This window comes from Bombus flavifrons, chromosome 2, assembly GCF_040668555.2.
Source record: "Bombus flavifrons isolate JBK064 chromosome 2, iyBomFlav1_principal, whole genome shotgun sequence".
Lineage (NCBI taxonomy): Eukaryota > Metazoa > Arthropoda > Insecta > Hymenoptera > Apidae > Bombus > Bombus flavifrons.
The window spans coordinates 7,189,915-7,210,966 of NC_138443.1; the positions used below are offsets into that span (position 1 = coordinate 7,189,915).

The 21,052-nt window shown below is 37.4% G+C and overlaps 1 protein-coding gene and 1 long non-coding RNA gene across 12 annotated transcripts in view; one reads left to right on the top strand and one right to left on the bottom strand.

Annotated features, from left to right (window-relative positions):
* Positions 1 to 21,052, bottom strand: part of ATP8B (ATPase phospholipid transporting 8B) — a 76,552-nt gene that overhangs the window by 13,376 nt on the left and 42,124 nt on the right. For 8 of the 11 annotated variants that reach the window (XM_069132155.1, XM_069132163.1, XM_069132161.1 and 5 more), the window contains 3 exons: positions 18,942 to 19,807; positions 10,337 to 10,933; positions 647 to 1,124 (listed from right to left, as the gene is read on the bottom strand). In XM_069132155.1, coding sequence (XP_068988256.1) covers positions 647 to 1,124; positions 10,337 to 10,441 — 583 coding nt within the window. In that variant the 5' untranslated portion in view covers positions 10,442 to 10,933; positions 18,942 to 19,807. Of the gene's footprint in view, positions 1 to 646; positions 1,125 to 10,253; positions 10,934 to 16,710; positions 17,390 to 18,941; positions 19,808 to 21,052 lie in introns of those variants that run through there. The other 3 variants (XM_069132162.1, XM_069132158.1, XM_069132164.1) reach the window with 3 other exon arrangements.
* LOC138189887 (uncharacterized) lies at positions 10,929 to 16,017 on the top strand. The gene is made up of 3 exons (XR_011176146.1): positions 10,929 to 11,095; positions 14,459 to 14,735; positions 14,822 to 16,017. It is a non-coding gene; the product is annotated as an uncharacterized LOC138189887 (long non-coding RNA).

Here is a 21,052-nt window from a genome sequence, read left to right on the forward strand (position 1 = left end):
GATTTAAAAAAAAAGAAGCAGAATTTGAAAGGAGCTATTACATCATCAAGATCGTAAAGATTCCTTCATTCGAAAGCTTTCTTTTTTTTCCAAAATTTTCGTAATTTTGCACGTACTTGAGGTAATAATTCTTATTTTTTCCTCTATACATTTTCTGAACTTCTCGATAAGAAGTGTTATAAAATACTTCGAAATTATTTTCCAAAAAGACACATTGGAATGAAAGAAGCATAAAACATCGATCGATAGCAAAACTATCAAAAATTCAAGTTCAAAATTGGATCGTCAAAAGAATTCAAAGACATTTCTCGGTTCTCGGGAAATCAGCTCGTATAAACAATCTTTATCGTGGAATTTAGTGGAATGCTGTTCACAGGTGGCGCCTCTTACGCAGCTCTTTCCCTTCACAAGTAGTAGCTATAGGAGAAAGGAAGCTCAGAAAGGGAACAGCGAATCTAATACCGTTTCCTTCGTTTCTCATCTCAACATTTAAACAATCTTAATTCATAATCAAGTAACAAAGCCATTTCATTCTTGAATAAAACTTCGAAAACGCTGATTCAATCAATTATAGCTCGGACACGCTCGTATTAAAGAAAACTGTTAGCAAAGTTACATAATGAAAATTCGTGAGTAATTAACTCACCGCTGGAAAAAAAGGAAGTGCTACGTCCTATGCACTCGGTCGCGGGCGGTGAATTTGGCGGTGCGGAGGGTGAAGAAGACGCAGCGGTAGACGAACGGTACCTAGTGCCTTTCCAGATCACCAGCTTGCCTAGCACGGTGAGCAAAGATTCCCTTAGGGTGTTATGCCTGCTCGTGCCACCTAAGCTGCTGGATGAGTCTCTTTTCGAACATTCGCCAACCGCCTCGACTTCGTCGGAAGACGACGGCAGATTCACCACCGAATGCACTTGGCTGTCGGTAGATTCCAGCTGCAATTGTTGCAGCTGTAGTTTTTTCCTTGTTTTTCGACGTTTCTTCTTTTTTCGTCGGGTACCAGAATTCTCGTCATCGTTGCACATTGACGCGGCAGTCGTCGATCCTTTCCGGCTATCTTCCGCGTCCGATTTTGTCGCAGTGCACGCTACCGAGACTTTGTCCGCCTCGTCGCAGTCCTTCACCTTGGTTATCACACGACAACATTGTGTTACAGGCTTCGCGATGGAAACGGGTAACGATTGGTCGAGGACACGCCGTTTAACACGACCAACGTACCTCCTCGTGGCTCCCTGTGTGCTCATTTCAGATTTTCCCACTTCTTTCTTTATTTTCAATTTTTTTCATTTTTTTTTAATTTTGTTCTCCTTTTTTTTACGGTTCTATCTAATTTAAAAATTTACATGTAAGTTTAGTGTACATTCTTTGATCACCCTTAACGGTTATATATTCAGATAACGTGTGAACATGTTTGATTCAGAAACCTAAATTTAGTTTGATGTAAAATCTTTCACCCTCTTAATGGTTATATATACAGGTAATGTGATCGTGTTCGAACATTTAAATGTAAGTTTGATACGAAGTAGACTAGGTATGTTTGCTATGAATGGATCTGTTTAATTTATCTTATTTTAAGAAGTATATTTTATGCTCCTATTGCTACTTCAGATCGGATGTTAACAAATAAACTATTCTAAAAACGGCGAAAAGCTGGCCTTAGCTTAAGCATTTGTAGTTCATAAAAAAATCCTTAGCTTTAAGGAAAGAAAAATAACGCTATTAGACTACTTTAAAGATTTAATCTCTAATCTATAATTCTTTCACCGTTGTTAAATATCTCGTTTCAACTCTACTTTTCTAAATAAGTAAGTTTTCTCCAAAAAAAATTTTCTGCTATAAAAAGAAGAAATATTATATAGAAAGAAAATACTCATTAAAATACCCGTCCATTTTAATTCATTCGGAAACTGAGTTGTCATATTCGATCAGTAAAACGGGGATACGGTTGTGCAAGAACGCAGAAGGTATAATTATAGATCGTGAATATTCATCGTTCGGTCTTAAACCAGTTTATATCTTGGAGAGATTAGAAGAATCGCAATTCCCCACGTACCACTATAGCTTGTTCGAAAAGTTCTATTCTCCGATCCGAAAGAGTTGGGAATTGCTACGAAAGAGAATACGCACGATAGGGATTTAAATAGATTTAAACAAGAGTAATCGAACGGCATTCACGGTGAATCATTAATGGTCGTGATTTCTATTTTCCCTCGCTGTTTGCACAGCCCCAAGGAGAAAGGAAAACAAGCTAACGATGCACAGGTTACCGGGAAGATCTATTTCGTCGAAAGGAGAAAAGAGCCAGAATACTGAGTGGAAAGAGAGTTCCCTAAACGCGTCTCTTTAAATTTGTTTTTTCGGCTCGGGACAAGCTAAAAAATCGACTTACATTCGCATTGTTGTATCGCGAATACTCCAATAACAAGCGAACTAAACGCGCATTAAATTCTATAGTCATTCCTTGGGAAGATGAGGTACATATGTATGATTAAAAAGACATGCATGTAAGAAATCGAAGGTTAAAGTAGTTGATTAATTGAAAGAAATTAAAACTTTTGCTGAACTTTGAAGAATAATGTGAAATAATCATGTTAGACTATTTAATCGTAGAGTGATCGCGATGGCAAATCCCTTGCAATTACGCTTTGAATGATACGTTTCTAAATGTAACAGTGTTTGTAGAAATCGCTTGTATTTCTCGTGTGATGAGTGCAAAAGTTGAAAAAAAGAGAAGAAAAAATTTTTTGCCTGTTAAATAATTTAAGAGCGAAGAAGTTCAAAGTTTTTATTTTACATATTATTCGAATAATATTAACGAAAGATCAGAAAAGATCTGCAATTAAATAGTGCAAAATAATACTCTTACTTAAATCTTCAAAATTCTGCCAAAACATTGACATTCTCTCGAGAAATGGATTTTCTAATGCGATTCTGTTATCGTACAATCGATCACAGAATGATGAACGCTTTATTGAGCAAAAATAATCTGCAAAGAGCATATGGATTCTACATGTAAGAAGTTATCGATTGGTTTCCATTTTCCGTGGTAGACGCCTCTGACCGGTCTCTATTATATATGCTTATAAGTACGTTATTGGTGAGAAGGGTATAGAAAAATGATTAAATATCGTCCAGAAAGCGTCGCATTTGAAAACTGTTAAAAGTGCAGGATAGTAGAATGACTTGGTCGCGTGCGAAAATGTGTCATGGACAGCGTATGATACAAGTCGACAGACTTTTCCGGCGTCTGCAATAAAGCCGCGATATGCAGATGACCGTAAAGTTGAGTGGCTATAACGGATCTTTATTGTGTTACGCAGATCCGTTCGAGTTACCGTGCTTAACGCCATTTATCGAGGATTATTACACTCCATTAGGATAAAGTATTTCATATATCCCTCATGTTTCTTAATTTCTTTAACTATGTTGCTTCGGTTATTTACAAGTCGACTGAACATTTTTTTAATGTTGTACGATATTTCAGGAGTGAAGAAAATATGAAAAACTTATTGTTGGAATACACGATTTGAGGCCACAATTTTATGTTGAATATCTTCTTAAAACACTATAAATGTTTTGTCTTTGCTAAAATTATTACTGCGAAAGTAAGATTGGAAGCAAGATGGAAATACAAAAGCTCAAGAATCACAGCTTGGTTAACACCATTAAGGTCTAATTCTTTGTTTCCAGTCAATTTATATGATTGAGTTTTGTTCTCTGACATCATAATTATGAAAGGGATTTCCAAGAATTTGCTCCATTCTTTCATTCATTTTTTTCCCTTAGATTTTACGTTTTGCGCTGTAAATACTGTAATTTGTAATGAATACTACAAATACCGCGAGCAGAAACTTTTTAAGGACTCGAAGAAAATTTATGATAATATTAATTAAGATTAAGGTCCGTCTGTATGTAATTAAGACTTATTACTTTGATGATAATTAATGGTAAGATTAAAGATCAACCGGAATCGTTTACCAAGTCTCTCATAAATTCAGGGAACAGTTCTCGTTTGAAAATGTTACCATTTTTTTTTATTAAAGTGTATAGTTATATAGAATTTATATCGTTCTAAATTGCACATCAAAAAAATTGCTAGTCACGTCTGTTTAACTCAGCAAATATGTACATCTATTGGAATAATAATATTTTCACTTTGATTTGTAAAATCATATATATGATGGAATTATGTAAATGTTACGTAAATGAATTATTCTTTAATTGTTTTCAACGGTACAAAACTCCATAACATTATTTTTTGTTATTTTCATTGATATAGATGCATGTACATAAATCGAGTATAAAAGCGAGATGAGATATAGAAACGAATGTTAATTTCTTATGAAGCCATTATAATTTTCGTAACAAATTTAACGTCAATTAAGAATTATGACAAATATCTTGATCGATTTATATCACCAATTTATGATATTGATAAAAAAAGTTGTTTGTGTGAAGTTTGCTTGACCATTCTGAAGAAATTCTCCACAAACTGGCTCACAAATACCTCACTTCTTTATTCTTGCAAGTTGGTTAATGCTACACGTAACATTCATATTACGTACAACAAGATTAGACTTGCGTGGAAAATCGGTAAGAAATAGTGGAAAAACCATACGAAGAATTTATTTCAACATTTGCATTGAAGGAGGATTCGAACTGGGGACCTCCGCTTTACTGAAACTGGCATCTTACCGATTGACCTAATGCTCACCTTACCTTACTCTCTACTTCTTTTCATACTTCATATAACATATATATATATGTAGTATCGTGAGTGAGAGGCCTGGGAGTTGGCGGGTGAACCGCGTGAAATGTCGCGAGAGCCGAGGCGTTAGGCGTTTGTTTTCCATCGCGTAGTTTTGGTAAGAGTAGGCCTACGTGATCTGGCCCACGCGCGGTTGCCAAGCGACGGGAAAAGAGGGGGAATCAACAGTCAGTTGTTGGCGAGTGGCGTTACCGAGAGAGTGTGGATGGCAGTTTGTAAAAAGTCGAGTCGTTATCTAATTATTTAATTGTGCTGTTTTCTGTATGTTTGGTGTGAATAGTTCAGGTTGAACTACAATCGTCTTTTCTGTCAAATCAACATCTGTATCATCCATTCCTTGTAAATATATTATATCACGATATTACATTTTTTGGGGGCTCAGCCGGGATTGGACAAGACAGAAAACGAAACGGTTTAACAGAGCTATTCGCGCTAGTTGTGAGTTTACCGGTACGCGGGGCGGTAAAAGACGATATCGTTGACCATTTAAGTTGGTGTAGTGTGAAAAAATGGCTAACGTCGGGGACGAACGATTGTCGGGTGAAGAAGGTTCGACGCTGGAGGAGCTGAGAAGTAAGCTCGCGCGAATGAACCTCCCTATATCGGGCGCGAGGTCAGTGCTGATTGCGAGGCTGAATCGGGCGTGTAGGGCTGGACAATCGTATCCTAAGGGAGCGACGGGCGGTGAAGAGCCAACCGGTCAACGAGATTTAGAAAATGTACAGAGAGCTGAGCGTGATTGTAACGAAGACGAAAATGTTGAGAAAATGAATACGAAGGAGTTGAAAGAGCGCCTTGCTAGTTTGGGTTTAAAAACGACGGGAAGAAAAGCAGAATTACGCGCACGACTACAAGCGGCCATGGACGGTAACGATGTTTCGTCGGAAGAAGAAAGCGACGACGAAAGTGAGGACGAAGATGACAAAAAATACGCAAGAAGACACAAGAGAGGTACGCGAAGGGTGTATCAGGACCGTGATGAATATTGTCGAAGGGCATGTGTTGGTTCGACACTGAGTTTCAGAGACGTCGAAGATGCATTAGAGTCGTTTAGTGGCAACAAAGGTGAAAATGTCGAACGATGGTTCGAGTCGTTCGAGGAAGTCGCTGATACGTGCATGTGGTCGGATGGACAGAAGACAGTCTACGCGAGGAAGCTGCTGAAGGGATCAGCGAAAATATTCGCGAGCTTCGAGTGTCACGCCAGGACTTGGCATGAGTTGAAGAGGGGGCTAGTGAAAGAATTTTCGAGGAAAGTTAACAGTAGGCAGGTACATCAGAAACTTGAAGAAACAAAAAAGGAGAGTGATGAAGCATGTTTGGCTTACATGTACCGCATGCTCGAAATAGCCAGCCATGTGGACATAGAGGAGGAAGCAAAGGTGGAATACATAGTGGATGGAATAATAGACGACGAGAGAAATAAGGCTATATTATACGGCGCTACGTCAATCAAAGAATTGAGGAAGAGGTTAGTGATGTACGAAGAGCAGAAGAGTCGCAGAGTAAAGTCGATCGTGAAGCCGGCTAAAACCGAGAAGAAGGAGAAGCTCAGTCAATCTGCAGATGTAATGAAGAAAAGAAGATGCTTCATTTGTGGTAGTGAGGATCATCTAAGTGTTAAGTGTCCGGAGAGAGGAAAAGGTGTTAGGTGTTTCGAGTGCGGCGGATTTGGACATGTTGCAGCGAGGTGTACGGCGCGACCGAAAGAGACCTGCGTAGTGTCAAGATCCGAGAAGGGGAAGTATATGAAGGAAGTGATGATAGATAATTGTAGGTTTGTGGCATTAGTGGATACGGGTAGTGATCTCACATTCATTCGATCAGACGAGTATGCGAGGTTAGGGTCACCACCGCTAGGTAAATGTAAACTTAAGTTCGACGGTCTTAGTTCCGCTGGCAATGAGACCTGGGGTGAATTCACCAAGGTAATGTTGGTTGATGGGTATAAACTGCCAATCACTTTACACGTTGTTTCGAACAAAATATTGACGAAGCACGGCATGTTGTTGGGCACTGATTTTCTGGATCAGGTAGAATTACGGGTTAAGCGAGGCGAAGTGACTTTCTTGCGGCTTGACGAACAGACTAACAAAGACGTGCCGGATATATTTAGAATCAACGCGATAGAACAGACTGATGAAATAGACCTAACACACGTGCAGGAACCGCATTATCGGGAAGCAATTCGCGATATCATTAAGGGGTATAAGCCGGAGAAAAAGCGGGACGTTGGGATAACGGCAAAAATCGTGTTAAAGAGTGACAAACCTGTGGTTCGAAGGCCGCGAAGATTGGCACCTTCGGAGAAAAAAGAGGTGGACGAGTTGATGGAATTATGGAAGCAGGAGGAGGAGAAGGCTCAAGTTAAACGGAAGAAAGAAGCTGTTGAGAAAGAAGAACGGGAGAAACGTGAAAAAGAGCGACGAGACAGGCGTGATGGCAGTAACACTAAAGACGATCAAGACGGCGATCTTGGTAGTCCCACGTCTCATAAAGGTCGCAGTAGTAGTACCGGAAGTAGTAGAAGAGACAAAAGGCGGTCTAAATCTAGATCTAAGGAACGAGAGAGGGATCGTCAGAGAAGCGACAGAGATCGTGATAGAGATAGAGATCGAGAAAGAGATAGAGAAAGAGAAAGAGAAAGAGACCGTGACCGCGAAAGAGAGCGTGAAAGAGAACGTGAAAGAGATAGAGAAAGGGAAAGGGACAGGGAACGAGAAAGAGAACGTGAAAGAGAAGAAGCAAGGAAAACTGAAAGAGAAATTATGCGTGAAAGGGAGGAAGAGGAAGAGGCGAAGGAGAGGAAAAAGAACGAAAGAAGAGCGAGAGAAAAAGAAGCAGCTTATCAAGAGCGTTTGAGAGCATGGGAGACGCGAGAACGTCGCAAACAAAAGGAATATGAGAAAGAAGCGGAGAAACGCAGAGCAAAACGGGAAGCGAGAGAAAGGGAAGCAAAACGCATCAGATGACAGCGAGATAGAAGGCAACATCTGAGGGCAGATGTTATTGCAGGATGGCCGAGTGTAGTATCGTGAGTGAGAGGCCTGGGAGTTGGCGGGTGAACCGCGTGAAATGTCGCGAGAGCCGAGGCGTTAGGCGTTTGTTTTCCATCGCGTAGTTTTGGTAAGAGTAGGCCTACGTGATCTGGCCCACGCGCGGTTGCCAAGCGACGGGAAAAGAGGGGGAATCAACAGTCAGTTGTTGGCGAGTGGCGTTACCGAGAGAGTGTGGATGGCAGTTTGTAAAAAGTCGAGTCGTTATCTAATTATTTAATTGTGCTGTTTTCTGTATGTTTGGTGTGAATAGTTCAGGTTGAACTACAATCGTCTTTTCTGTCAAATCAACATCTGTATCATCCATTCCTTGTAAATATATTATATCACGATATTACATATATATATATGTAGAAAAAATTACATTTTATCTAAATTACTATTTTCTATTATCTTTTATTTTCACGATATAATGATTTTATAATTGGTTTATAATTGATTTGATTTGATAATGTAATTCCATTTTTTATTTTATCTATTCTTAAATTTTAAGGATAATTTAAAGAATGAATTCACGTAAGGATTCCACTGATGCAACAATTTGTACTTTCGTTAATCGGATTTCAACGATTACCTTGAACGTTGATCATTGCTTGGTTAGCGCGCATGGTCATGATGGCATATATGTATTTATTATTTAACTTATTATGACCGCGTGAAACAAATTTGACTATCGTATCGGTAATTATTTTCTCGTTTGTGTTTAGAGACTAGAAAATAAATTGTTCAATTACTACTGCATACGTAAGTTGTGTAATTTGCTACAAATATAACCTCCAATTATTTCTTGTGCTCATATCACAAAATATTATTTCAATATCTGTTACAATTCATTTCTTTAAAACATAATTTACTTGATACTAAAATATTCGCATAACATATTCAACGAAACTATTTAAAAGAAAATTACTACCGCATATAAAAGTGCGGTATTAATTTGGTTTAAAAATTACGATACAATTTCTATAATATTTTCATAAATAATCATTTAATAAGAACCATTTAATGTTTTCACACATAAACTTTTATAACTTATTACAAATTATAAATTTTTATAACTTTTATAACTAATAGCAAGGAGAATAACGAAGCGACCCGATTCCGAGAGGGATCACCCTATATATGTATGAACTAAAGAAAAACCAGACTCTAGATATATATCTATTTACGGCATGGCACTTAATTGAAACAGTTCATATAGCGATTGCAGGTTAATATATGATATAACCCCAAGGCAATTGGCTTATTCGCACGTACATCTATCTCCTAGTTTTACCTATGACAGATGTTCCGGTTTTGATTATTAATAACTAATATCATATTAATATTTTCAGAGTTTGTAGCATACATTCTAATTGTAAAATGTTTTCAATATATGTATGTTAATAAAATCTCTTTAATGCAGTCAGTAGGATCATAAACTCACTAGACGCAGAGTAATTTTTAAGAAACGCGGCGCCATCGTGTATTTCCTTTTTTCATTTGTCATTGCAAAGTTTGCTTAAACTTACAAGCTACTTTGTTTTCTTTTCTCTGTACGTTTCATCTGAGAATGGTAAACGAGGTGAATATGCCGTCGCGTTATGCGTTAAGTACACAAACATCGGTAAGACGACGGAAATTTATGAGACTTTCATATCGAGATACGTAAACACTAGTGCATACGAAATAACATAGAGACACTATGCAGAGCTTACATTTCAAGCTCCAATCAAACTTATAGTACACAACAAGATTTCAGAGAACTAGATGAAACGAACAATTTTATGCAGATTAAAAGATGGCGTTATGAGATATAAAAAGCATATTTCTTTCTAGAAAGGCACGAAGATCATTTTCCTAATTTAAGGAGTATTCTAATACACTCCTGAGTGTACCAGGGAACCACGTAAGAAGTGCACTGATCGTTAAACGGCACACGACAGCCACCGAACGGAAATCCAATGAAGATATACAAAAACATACAAGTTTTTAACGACCAAGAAGGCTAAAGCCTCAAGTACTTCTCAAAAATTAAATTTCCACTCGTTCATCGCTTGATAACGACATGTATTTAATTTTCAAAAATTATATACGCGATAATGAAAACGAAACAAAGTTCATGATACAACTGGAAAGCACATTATCATGTTCATAGAAAATTAATTTACCTCGTAATACTCGAATGATCTATTCTTGATATTCAATTGATACAAACAAATACATATTTGAATTTTAGTGAAAAAGATATGACATACGATAGTCGTATATTTTTGTAAATTATTGTAGGACAATAATCGTGTCATACCAAGAACTAAAATATACTCTACTAGCGACCTCGCGCTATCGGCTACGTAATTAGACGTGACTTCAGGCAAGTCTTTGCGTTTTTGCCGAAGCCACCGCGCGACTTCCGTTCGTCGTGTCCTCGAGAGGATTGGAGGACTCACCTCGAAGACCTCGAGTTCCAGCGTGTCAACCTCGACGCTCATCGTCTATCCTACGCAAACTATAAACCTTGTATAAGGCCAACCTCTTCTTCCTCGTGGCACTTTAGCCGTGCCGACGAGACGATGTCCGCCTCGCCTCTTACATATTTCCACCTGGGTCCCTCCTCTTCTTCGTCCTCGCGAATCATTGCAGGTGCAGGACGGCATTAGCCCGTTAACTCTGTTTTCGTTGAATCACGATGCCTGTTTACGTTCACGTTTCTACTAATCATCCGATGGTTGTGTCTTTTAACCGGCATCTTTTTTCTAATAGTAACATGTACTATTTTGTGTTACGAGGATCTCACTATTTTTCGTGAATAACCACTTAATGAAATATCACCGACAATCCGATGATTTTATCGCACGTGTTTTTGAGTTTTGATTTGGCAAACGTCGTTGGTTAGTTCACAAGAAATCGTCGTAGCGTGATTTCACGTTGCTTCCTCTACGATGATTCTTCTACCGAAGGAACAACAAATGCGTAGCGACAGTGTCACGTGATAGAATCAACACAATGTTTTCGTGACGAAGACTGGGACCATTTGAGGTCGTTGAAAGAAGATCTATCGTAAGAAGGCGCAATTTTCGATATCTGCTAGTGATGGCGCGGGAACTTCCTACGTGGTTGAAGGGGGTTTCTGTAAAGAAATCATTCTGTCACCTGATCCTGCGTGCATATATAAGGATTCGTTTACCGTTACACGTTCGTAAAGTGTCATTACTACGTCGAAATATTGTGTGGAAATTAGGAAACGATTTCGAAATGTTAACGCTAAAATTGAATCATCCGATTGTCTGAGGTATGAAACATCGCAAAGAAACATCGGCCAGAAATATCAAAGCTATTTTTGTTTAAAAAATACGTATGTTATGAACACATTGACCTCCGCTTAACGATGTTACTTTCATTCGTGTTTAAAAATAAAATGAAAAATAAAAGTCAAGCGAAGTTTTCCGTTGTCTATTACGAAAGATTCTTGGCAAATTTAAATCAAAGTAGAATTATCGCTTCCACTTCATACGATGTCGGACGTATCTAACGTAACCCTCTAACATGGAATTTGATTAATTATCAGGGAACAAGCATCACAATCATCTGTAGAGGTTATTTCTCGATTAAATCGTTAACGTTATATGTAAAATGAATGGGAATGCAGATACTGTACATATACAAAAGCGTTACGTTGCTTGTATGCGGTTACGTATAAATTTTATACTTGTTGCATGACATGTGGGAACGCTGTTCAGTTGCATGGGATCGATATTTAATTTATTATCGAGAAATTTCAGAGATCGACATTAATTAAGAAACTTCAGCGGAACATTGTTTTCCGATGTATGCCTAAATAAGAATATGGCCAACCTATTCCTGGAATTTTGTAACGCTGCGACAATATTACATTACACAGAATTTAAATGATATAGGTATCTGCTCAAGACTTATTAAAAATATACAAATTTATTTTAAAACTTCTAAAGTCTCACGATAAAACATTTTTTAAGAAACTTAGTTACGAAAGCAAATGAAAACCAACCAATAATATTGTTACTAAGATAATAATAATATTTCTATGAATAAAGTACATTGAGATAGACTCGCATGTTACAGAGAATGAATTTCTGTCTCATACGATTACGTGTACATTTGAATTACGTAGTCGTCACAATGGCATAAAAGGCATAGAACTACGAGTATACTACAATAAATAACGAAACGCGTGTGTATTTTTCGTTTGATAAATAAGATTCCCCTTGTTGAAGAAGGTAGAGGGGGCTAGGGAAGAAGATTTAATTTAACAATGCCCCCCGTTGATAGAAGGAGCACGCGACCGGCGCGAATCCTTTTTAACAGCGATGTTTTCTTCGCTTGTCCTTGATTCCGTATACACGAATGATGTCAACGTGTTCGACGAAGCCGCTTTGGGCGTCTACGAATAAAAATATCCGGTGTGTGTACCTCCTTAAAGTATTAGCGGTTCGCCACGTTGTGTCTTGATCTACAGTACGGCTCGAGATTTCCAGGGAATCCATGACGAAGAAGAGCAAAACCGCTCCGCTAGCCGATCTCCTAAGACGCGAGAGCTACGATAATGGCTCTTACGTAAGATGCCAGTGGCTCTCAATCGGTGGCAATTCTGTTGTCGTTTTCGCGGAAATTGGTTTTACCGTACGAACACAGTCTGATGTTTCTATCATTGTAAATACGCGACGACTAGACTGTATGGACGCACCATGAAACTATTTTGGAGTGCGCGGCCGATGCTACTAACTTTACCGAACGATAAATCGGAAATACGCGCGCACAGTACACTAACGTTCATAAGTATCTGAACGCTTTGGTAGATTTGTTTTTGCAAATTAATTACGAGTTAAGCTCTAGAAGCAGTATCTATTATGTGCTTTATTGTAAAGTCAATAGACTATAGATTTAAATTATCTACTAAAAAATAACAGTAGTATATATTTTCAATTTATAATTAAATATACAATTCGTCCATACCGACCATTTTATATATCATTGTTTGAAATAACGTGGTAGTCTGCCAGTCTAAAAGAATCTTCTTTATTTAACTTAGAGTTCAGAAAATTAAACTATCTTTTGTGATAACAAAATATAGTTCTACTAGCTTGGATTATTTTAGAAAATATATAAATATCTTATCGCGTTATGATATTCTATTATAGAAAAGATAAGAATGAAGAATAGAATCATTGTAAACTTTTTATCCTCGATTTCTTGATTAAATTATATCTTGTGGAAGAAAAGCAAATTGCCCAAATACTTTAAGCGGTATTGTATAGGGTATAGACGGTAGAGCTCGTATTCAATCGCGTCTTGGTATCTTTCGAAGGCTTTCAGCCGGATCAATTATAAGATTTCTTAATGTGATTTTTTGCTACGTCATCTCTTTATACGAATAATTATTGATTGTCCTCGAAATTCTTTTCTAATACCGGATACGCTCGATACTTTCGTCCATACGAAATCAAAATACACACCCATGTTGCAATCGTAAATATTGTTGATTACAAAAACGGGCGCATACGTGACGGAAGTTCATCGTTCAAAGCAAATTGATCGTTTCACGGACTTTTATCGTTACTCTTTTCTTTTCTAGGCGCACAAAACAGCACGAGATGAATAATCTTTTTTTTCGTTCTTTTACTTGTTGCGTGGTACGACAGGGCAAAACATTTTTAAAACCCTCTGATCTATTATTATCGTTGTATAAGCAAAGTGTTATAGTTTTAATTTAATAAGCGACGCGATGGTATAACACGTAGTTAGCATATAAATGTAATAAAAAGTATATTATAAGTTAACGATGAATTGAAAATGAATGATCCACAAAACGAAAATTGTTGAAATTTCTAAACTCGAATCTCTAAAGTTAACCCTGCAACGAACTACCGCAACACGGCTGAAACTTGCAACGAGATTCTTTATGATTCGTTTTAGCAGGGTTCACTTGAAATTTGCTTGAAAATACAGCCTCTCGCCGTCTCAATGATAATGGAAAAGCTAGAAGAGATCTCGTTTCCACGCCCTTCTTCTATTACGTTATTTCACTTCAGAAATAAACCCGGAGTTCGAGAAGGCTCTCGGCAGATTGTAAATTGGTTCTTGAAAAATGAGAAATCGTGTCGACGCTACGTGTAAACCTATTACATTAAGAATGAAGTGAGAGAAATAAGAAAAAAAATAAATAATGGAACAAATTACCACATACAAATATAAACAGAAAAAAAGGAACAAAAATTCAATTTATCCTCTCGCTCTTTCCATTACGAGAAATCAATAACGTGTCTTATTTACCGGTTCGATCGAGCCTTGGCAATATAAGACTTTTCCAGTCTATACGATTGTTATATAATCCACATTTTATGCAACACATAAGATAACAGCGCTAAAACTCATTAACGAGAAACGGCAAACATCATTCGCAAACTTTTTATTTTGGAAGCTGCCGGTCTTAAATCCAATAGTTGGCACTGATTCAGCTAGTTCGAGTTATCGACATCAATGAGAAATACATATCTGTTTAATTGCATCTTTGTGGTAGCCAAATATAACGATTTCGTTCTTCGTTTCTTTTTACTTTCTTATATACATCATCAAGAAGAGGAGTAAAAGAGGTTCCCTTACTCTTTTTTTTTTGTAGAAGAAAGGAAGGGCAAATGTTAATGAGAATGGGAAAGTACAGACATTTGCGTTGTATTCGGAAAGTCTCAAAGAGGTAGGCGACGGAAAACAAAAAGGGTCGCAATTCCAATGACAAATGGAAGGCGTTGTTACACCATGCGTTTCCTCCGTTGGTGAGGAATTTTAACGGAATTTAGTACGCACGCTGTTATAGACAGTGTCGCGATATATAACGAGTTTAGCGAGTTTCCAAGTATCTACAAAATGGCAAGAAGAAGACATAGAAGTACGAATGAGTATGCAATCCTTCAAAATTGTATCTTGTATAAATAATCTTAAATAGCTTGATTTAAAACGATTTTCTTTTATGATTTGTAACTAGACTCCAGATGTTTATGCATTTAAGGGGAATTTAAAGATGTAAAAATGTAAGGAACCCATATAATATGCAAGTATGGACATATAAAGTATTCAAAGTAAAGTACTTGTTATAATATCTATGGGGTGAAACAGATGTCTATCTGGGTTTCACAAAAATGTGAAATTAATTCATGAAATTTATTTTAAGTTATACAATTGTCAAAATAGTAATCAACCAGAGAATTCATAAAAAAAGAGAGATAAAATGAGAAATCGTGAAATAAAATATTTTTTAATAGCTTAACAAGTTTTATCGAATAATACGTTTGGAATAATTGGTTATATCAATTTCTAGTATTTTTAGTATTGTTGTTTCAGGTTGTATACTCGAATGTTGAGATGATCTTTTCTCACCTCTTTATATATATATATATATATCTGTTATAGCGTGTAGTAGTTGGCATTATTCATGCTAGTTTGTTTATTATTGTGTAACTATTCATTTATGGAAATGGATAAGGAAAATTAATAATAGTGTGCGAAATATTTATTGTACGCGGTCGGTCTAATGCTCGAGACGTTCCATTTCGATATTTCCAGACTACGATAACTATGTCGACTTCCTGAGGCTAAATACTTCGTAATGACTCAATTTCTTGAAATTCGCGCAGAGAAACGATTGCTAAATGATTAAGAAAATGCTTCGTTGCATTAAACAGGAAGATTATCATTCGGTTAAACATCTATTGTTTATATTTATAAATATTATATCGCCAGATTACATCTAAAAACTCATCGATTTTAAAATCTGTAAAAATTAATTCGAAATATAAGCTATTTATTAAGATGAAAGTGTGGCAGTTATCCAATAAAATTTGTAATATTTAACGATAAGATCAGACCTTAAAATAGGTTACTTTCCAATCCTTTCTTATATATTAAGCAATACACGCAAACAATATTTTATTGGAGACCCGGGAAATCTAAAAATTATCAGGTAAATTATAAAAGATAGCATTTTTTTTAACAATGCTCTATACAAATAGAATGTATCAAAAATAAATTTTTAATGTCAACTATTAAATATTTGAAAGAAGAGAGGTTTACTATTCCCGACATTTTTATTGAGGTCATAGTTTCAACACGTTGCGGAGTATAATAAGGAGGTAACAATATCATCCACAATCATCGACACCAATCACAAGCAAGTCATTTACGGGTAGATTTACATTTGCTTAGGAAATTGCTAAATGGGCGCCGTCACTGGCGTCAAAGGTGCTCGAGTGATTCTGTGTCTGTTACGCCCATTTCATTTCTTTTGTATTACACCATCAATAAAATGTTAAAATAGATGGACAACTAACCTGATTTGAAAAGAATTTAATAACACGCGTCAGACCATATTCTAAATGCACGGCTATAGACGATGAACAGACAACTATTCCGGATGAATAATCGTCGTCTATGGAAAAAGGTAGTTTCTATTAACGCATACACGTTATATACGTGGGAAACAATGATATATACGTATGTAGACAAAAAATTATATCTATCAACGAGCTTGACAATCCTAACGACTAGGTAGGTGATACACTGTAGCCACTTAAACGTCTGCAGAGCAACGTTTCAACGACATATATATTTGCCTAAATGTATTTATTATGTATTTATCAGATGACTCGTATTGTTGATTATCCTGATCGATTATCGGCACTACATCTGATAGGAAAATCGTCAAATCGATCGCATTGATTTCTGGTTGTTTCGTTGATTTTATACTACATAATCTATAGCTGAAATACGATACGAGATAAGCGTTTCCTAATTTCTCAGTTCGACGTTAATAGACGTTACGATCATTTTCTACGGCAGTATATGACCTTCGTTTTCTTTCTAAGGGAATCAGGTTACCTCGTTGTTTTCGCAGTCAGTGCAAGGGTACAGACGGTCGAAGCGCCCGCGTCGACGAGGGCGACGTCGTTATAACGATCGCCGTTGATGAGAGAACATATCGAGGCCGTTTAACGTGAAATTTCGCCAAGAAAATTATTCACTTTGATTCACGCACGGGATAAACGTTTGAAATGTTTGCCACGGTAATCAATAGTTCAATGATGATGCTTCCTTCGAAATACGTCGGAAGGAACCAACCATATAGAAATCCACACTAGAATGTCGCACAATGTCGACGATGACAGCAACGAATAGATCGAGATGCGACACGGCACTGATATACTGCATTTACGATTTCTAGGATAAACCGATCAATCGGTGCGTGTTGGGTGGGCACCATCTATCGTTTCGACGATTGTCGAACACATCGGGCACCGCCGGCATTCTATGTTTTTTGCCACTGTCAGCACTATCGTCACCATAACCATTATCTCCGACACCTCTTCGACTTGAATTATATGCTACTATTTACAGATTACCATATCGCGGAATACAGGAATCGAAAGTTACACGTCGTATAACCGCGTATACATCTCACGTCTCTCATGCACTGCACGAGGGTGCCGTTGCACGACGGCGTGCTTTGCACTTCGAACAGTACAACGAAGACCCGAGTCGTCGAACGAGGTATTGTTCGATGATCGTCGAGAGACTTCAAGGCGTCGTCCCTTGACGGCGCCACAAGTCACCTCGCCGGTGGTGCCGTGAACATTTCAAGGCAACAACCACCGCGTTCGTTGTTGTTGGGAAACATCCACCGCTTGGGGGTAAAGAGGATTGCTACGTTAGCGATTGCCAGAACAGTTAAACCTTTTGAATCAATGTTGGAGGTTTCAGCGCGAAACACATAGCGGAAGTTGTGTAACATGTAATAATGTTTTTACTTGTTGCAATGTGAGCTAGATATCGGATGCGGTTCGTAGAGGGAGTTATCAATCATTCGATAAACTTTAAACGTCCATGAAACGCTATTATGACAAATGTAACAATAATAACATACACTGTATCGTTTCAACAGTTGGACAAGGAGATACTTTTCTCATTAATCAAAGATTAGATTCAGATGGCACTATGCAAAAGCCTTAAATCACCTATCATAATGATCTTATAATGGTAACTACAGTAAGCTACGCTAGAACGAATGAAATTGGTCCTCGAACCACGTTCGTTATAGCATCTGTTCGTTGCAACATACATCAAAACATATGTATATATTTAGAAGTAACTCGTCCCAGGCGCACAGTTAAAAGCAAGATTATCACCAGTACAACTGTTTGAACAATCGTAAAATGTAATATAAACTAAAAAATAAGTGATAAAAACAATATGAAATTTATTTATTTAATGGGAATCATAAATTGATGAGGCAATCATATTCGCCAGCCTTCTTCAGCTTTCGTTATCTTTCCATAAGCAACTCGCTATGCCCATTGACTGTGATATTCGGTATTCGTTCATCCTGGACCAAGTTAGTTTATAGTATTATTCACGAGTTATTACGTTACTTAGTTGTCTTTTACGTGATAGATATTACTGAACGAGAGAAAGAGAGATTCGAACATACTCGTATCATCAGTTAGTGTTTACTCTTTACGATCGTAACGAACGCGGAGTAAAAAAGTCGCCGGAGCGACCGATATTTCTTTGTACTCGTTGTAGCATCTTTCTACGTTATAGGATTCTGACGTTAGTCATGAAAGTTATTCGTTATAGCATACCTTACTGTTATAATATTTTCGAAAATATTTCTACATATTGTTATATATACATCTTTAGATATTCTCTTACAAATTTTTAAGACTACTTTCTCTCAGGGTTCCACTTAAAAAGTAAGTTATATGAAGAAAGGGAAAAAGAACGCAATAATGTATTGAAATATTATACAAGAAAGATCAGATAAAGTATCAATTATTAATTCTTTGATAAAACACTTCTTGAACAGTAACAATAAATTTAGAATAATACCAACTATCTTTATATACATTTATATAAACATTTCCCTCTGTTAGATGATTTAAGACTTTTGCACAGTACTGTACATTTACATCAGACTACCGTTTACAATGAGAATCATCGAGCAAATATACACAGGCTAATTACAATAAAATTGCATCAACAAGTATCACGAATTACGTGAGTTTTCCATTTATGAAGTTACCTCTATGTTAATCAATTTAATAATCACTCACCTTGCATAGGACGCGTGGCAGCGCTGCGCGACATTGTTTGTGTGGTCTGTTAGGCTGCAGCTCGGAGTTAGGCGCTTTTGGACGGAGTTTGTAGATATGTTTCGCGCGAGATGTGACGCCTGTTAAAAGTACTTCCTCAGCTCGAAGACGCTTCGCGACTGATTTTGTAAAAAATGCATCAAACTTACGGCACGTCCGCCGTGGTGTAAAAACGAGGGTAAAAAATGACCTCCTGCTCCCGTTTGACAATTGTGATACTGTTACGTTGTTTCTCGCAACTGGAGCTGTCGTTCGCGAATCGACAGTGGTCCTCGCCAATGAACACCAGGAACCAGTGTATCTTCTCGATATTGCAATTAATATCGTTTTACCGTTACTCCGGATGTTCGACTTCCGTGTTCCAAGAAGTTGATTATTATTATCGACAACGTGGAGATAGAGAATCGGCAATTGTTTCAATTTACGGCGAAAAAGACGAGAGAAATTGAGGCACGTATAAGATAAAGATGACGCGTAGGCGGCCGTTTCCTTCGTACGACAAGCATCAAGTGTCGGATGTCTCGATATTCGACGAGAACGTTGAGGACAATGCAGGGCAAAGAACGGTGCCCTTGCGTTCAGGTCGGATATTCTGCGGCTAAATAATGGTGACAGGATATCCGGTGTGGGGGGTACGGGGGGTCCTTTGGGGGTGGCGTCCATGTGGGGTGAATGGTCACCTCCTTTCTTTCCTCTCTCCTACGACCCACCTCCTCCTCCAGGACCTCCTCGTCAGGGTGCCCCAGCTTTTGGTGTCCGAGAACACCTTCCCTGCTCGTCGCCAAGTTTCACTTACCCCCTCCCACACTGAGCTTTGCGAGCACACGCTGTAACAGAACATGACAAACCTTTAATTAGAAATCAAACTTCGATAAGTTATAATACAAAATACATAATAAGTTAAAATAGAAAATTGTTATTTTTATATACAAACTATTCTGGTTGTAATGCTTTTCATTTTCACTTTTCAATTTTAATGCATCTTTAAATGCGTATATTTTAGTGGAACAGTTTTCTGCCCTTTCTAGTTCAAATTTAGTATCTATCATTGTAGATAAATATGCGAAAAAAACTAAAGTTTCATTATCTTTCCGAGTTATCTTTGCTTTTCTTCGTTCGCCTTAAGATATTTAGTCGTTATATATTTTGTAACAAGTATACATAAAAGATAAATTACGTAGAAAACCTCAAATATTTTGATGTATCTTGAGAAATGAAAAAATTCTAAATGAAACATTTTAATTCAGCATTATGAGCATGTTTCATGAAAGAAAATACAGATAAAAAGATTTGTGAGATCTTTTATTTTTAAAAGAAACATCATGACAAAATAGACATACGTATACAACGATCAAGTATGATACATAACAAATCATGATGGTCCTTGAATAATCAATTTGCTTTGGACAAACGAAACCAATTTGCAATCAGATAATATTGTTGTGCACCACCTGCACAGTTATTGTAGTATTTTCCCTGTTATTAAATGTGGCATTGAAAATGTTTGAATAAATCGATTCAAAGTAGTATGCTCTTATCACGAAATCTTTGTCCTATAACACTATTCGACTAAATATCACCCAGAAATACTCCATTGATATATTTTATATTTACGGTGAGATCACTTCCTGTTTCCAGGAATAATTTTAATTCATTTCAATGGTTGAATTCTATAATTTTATTGTTCGGAATTATAGTTGGCCGTTCGTTTATGGCACGGACATGCCCATTTCCCTCATTAGGAAATTTCGAATTACCGGGCCTCCCAGGGCAGTAAACGTAATGATCGAGGCCAGCAAAAACCCAGGAAAGGACCAGCTGGAAGGGCATGGTGGGGAGAAGAAAGCCAACTGCGGGAGGAGAGAATCAGGAACTGGGAAAGAGAGTTCAGCTTCAACCATCGGACAGGACAGACATAGGACGACAGAGTCCTCACGTTCGTTCAACTACAAGCAACGAAGACTACAGACACAGGACGACAGAGTCCTCACTTCGTTCAACTACAAGCAACGAAGACTACAGACACAGGACGACAGAGTCCTCACTTCGTTCAACTACAAGCAACGAAGACT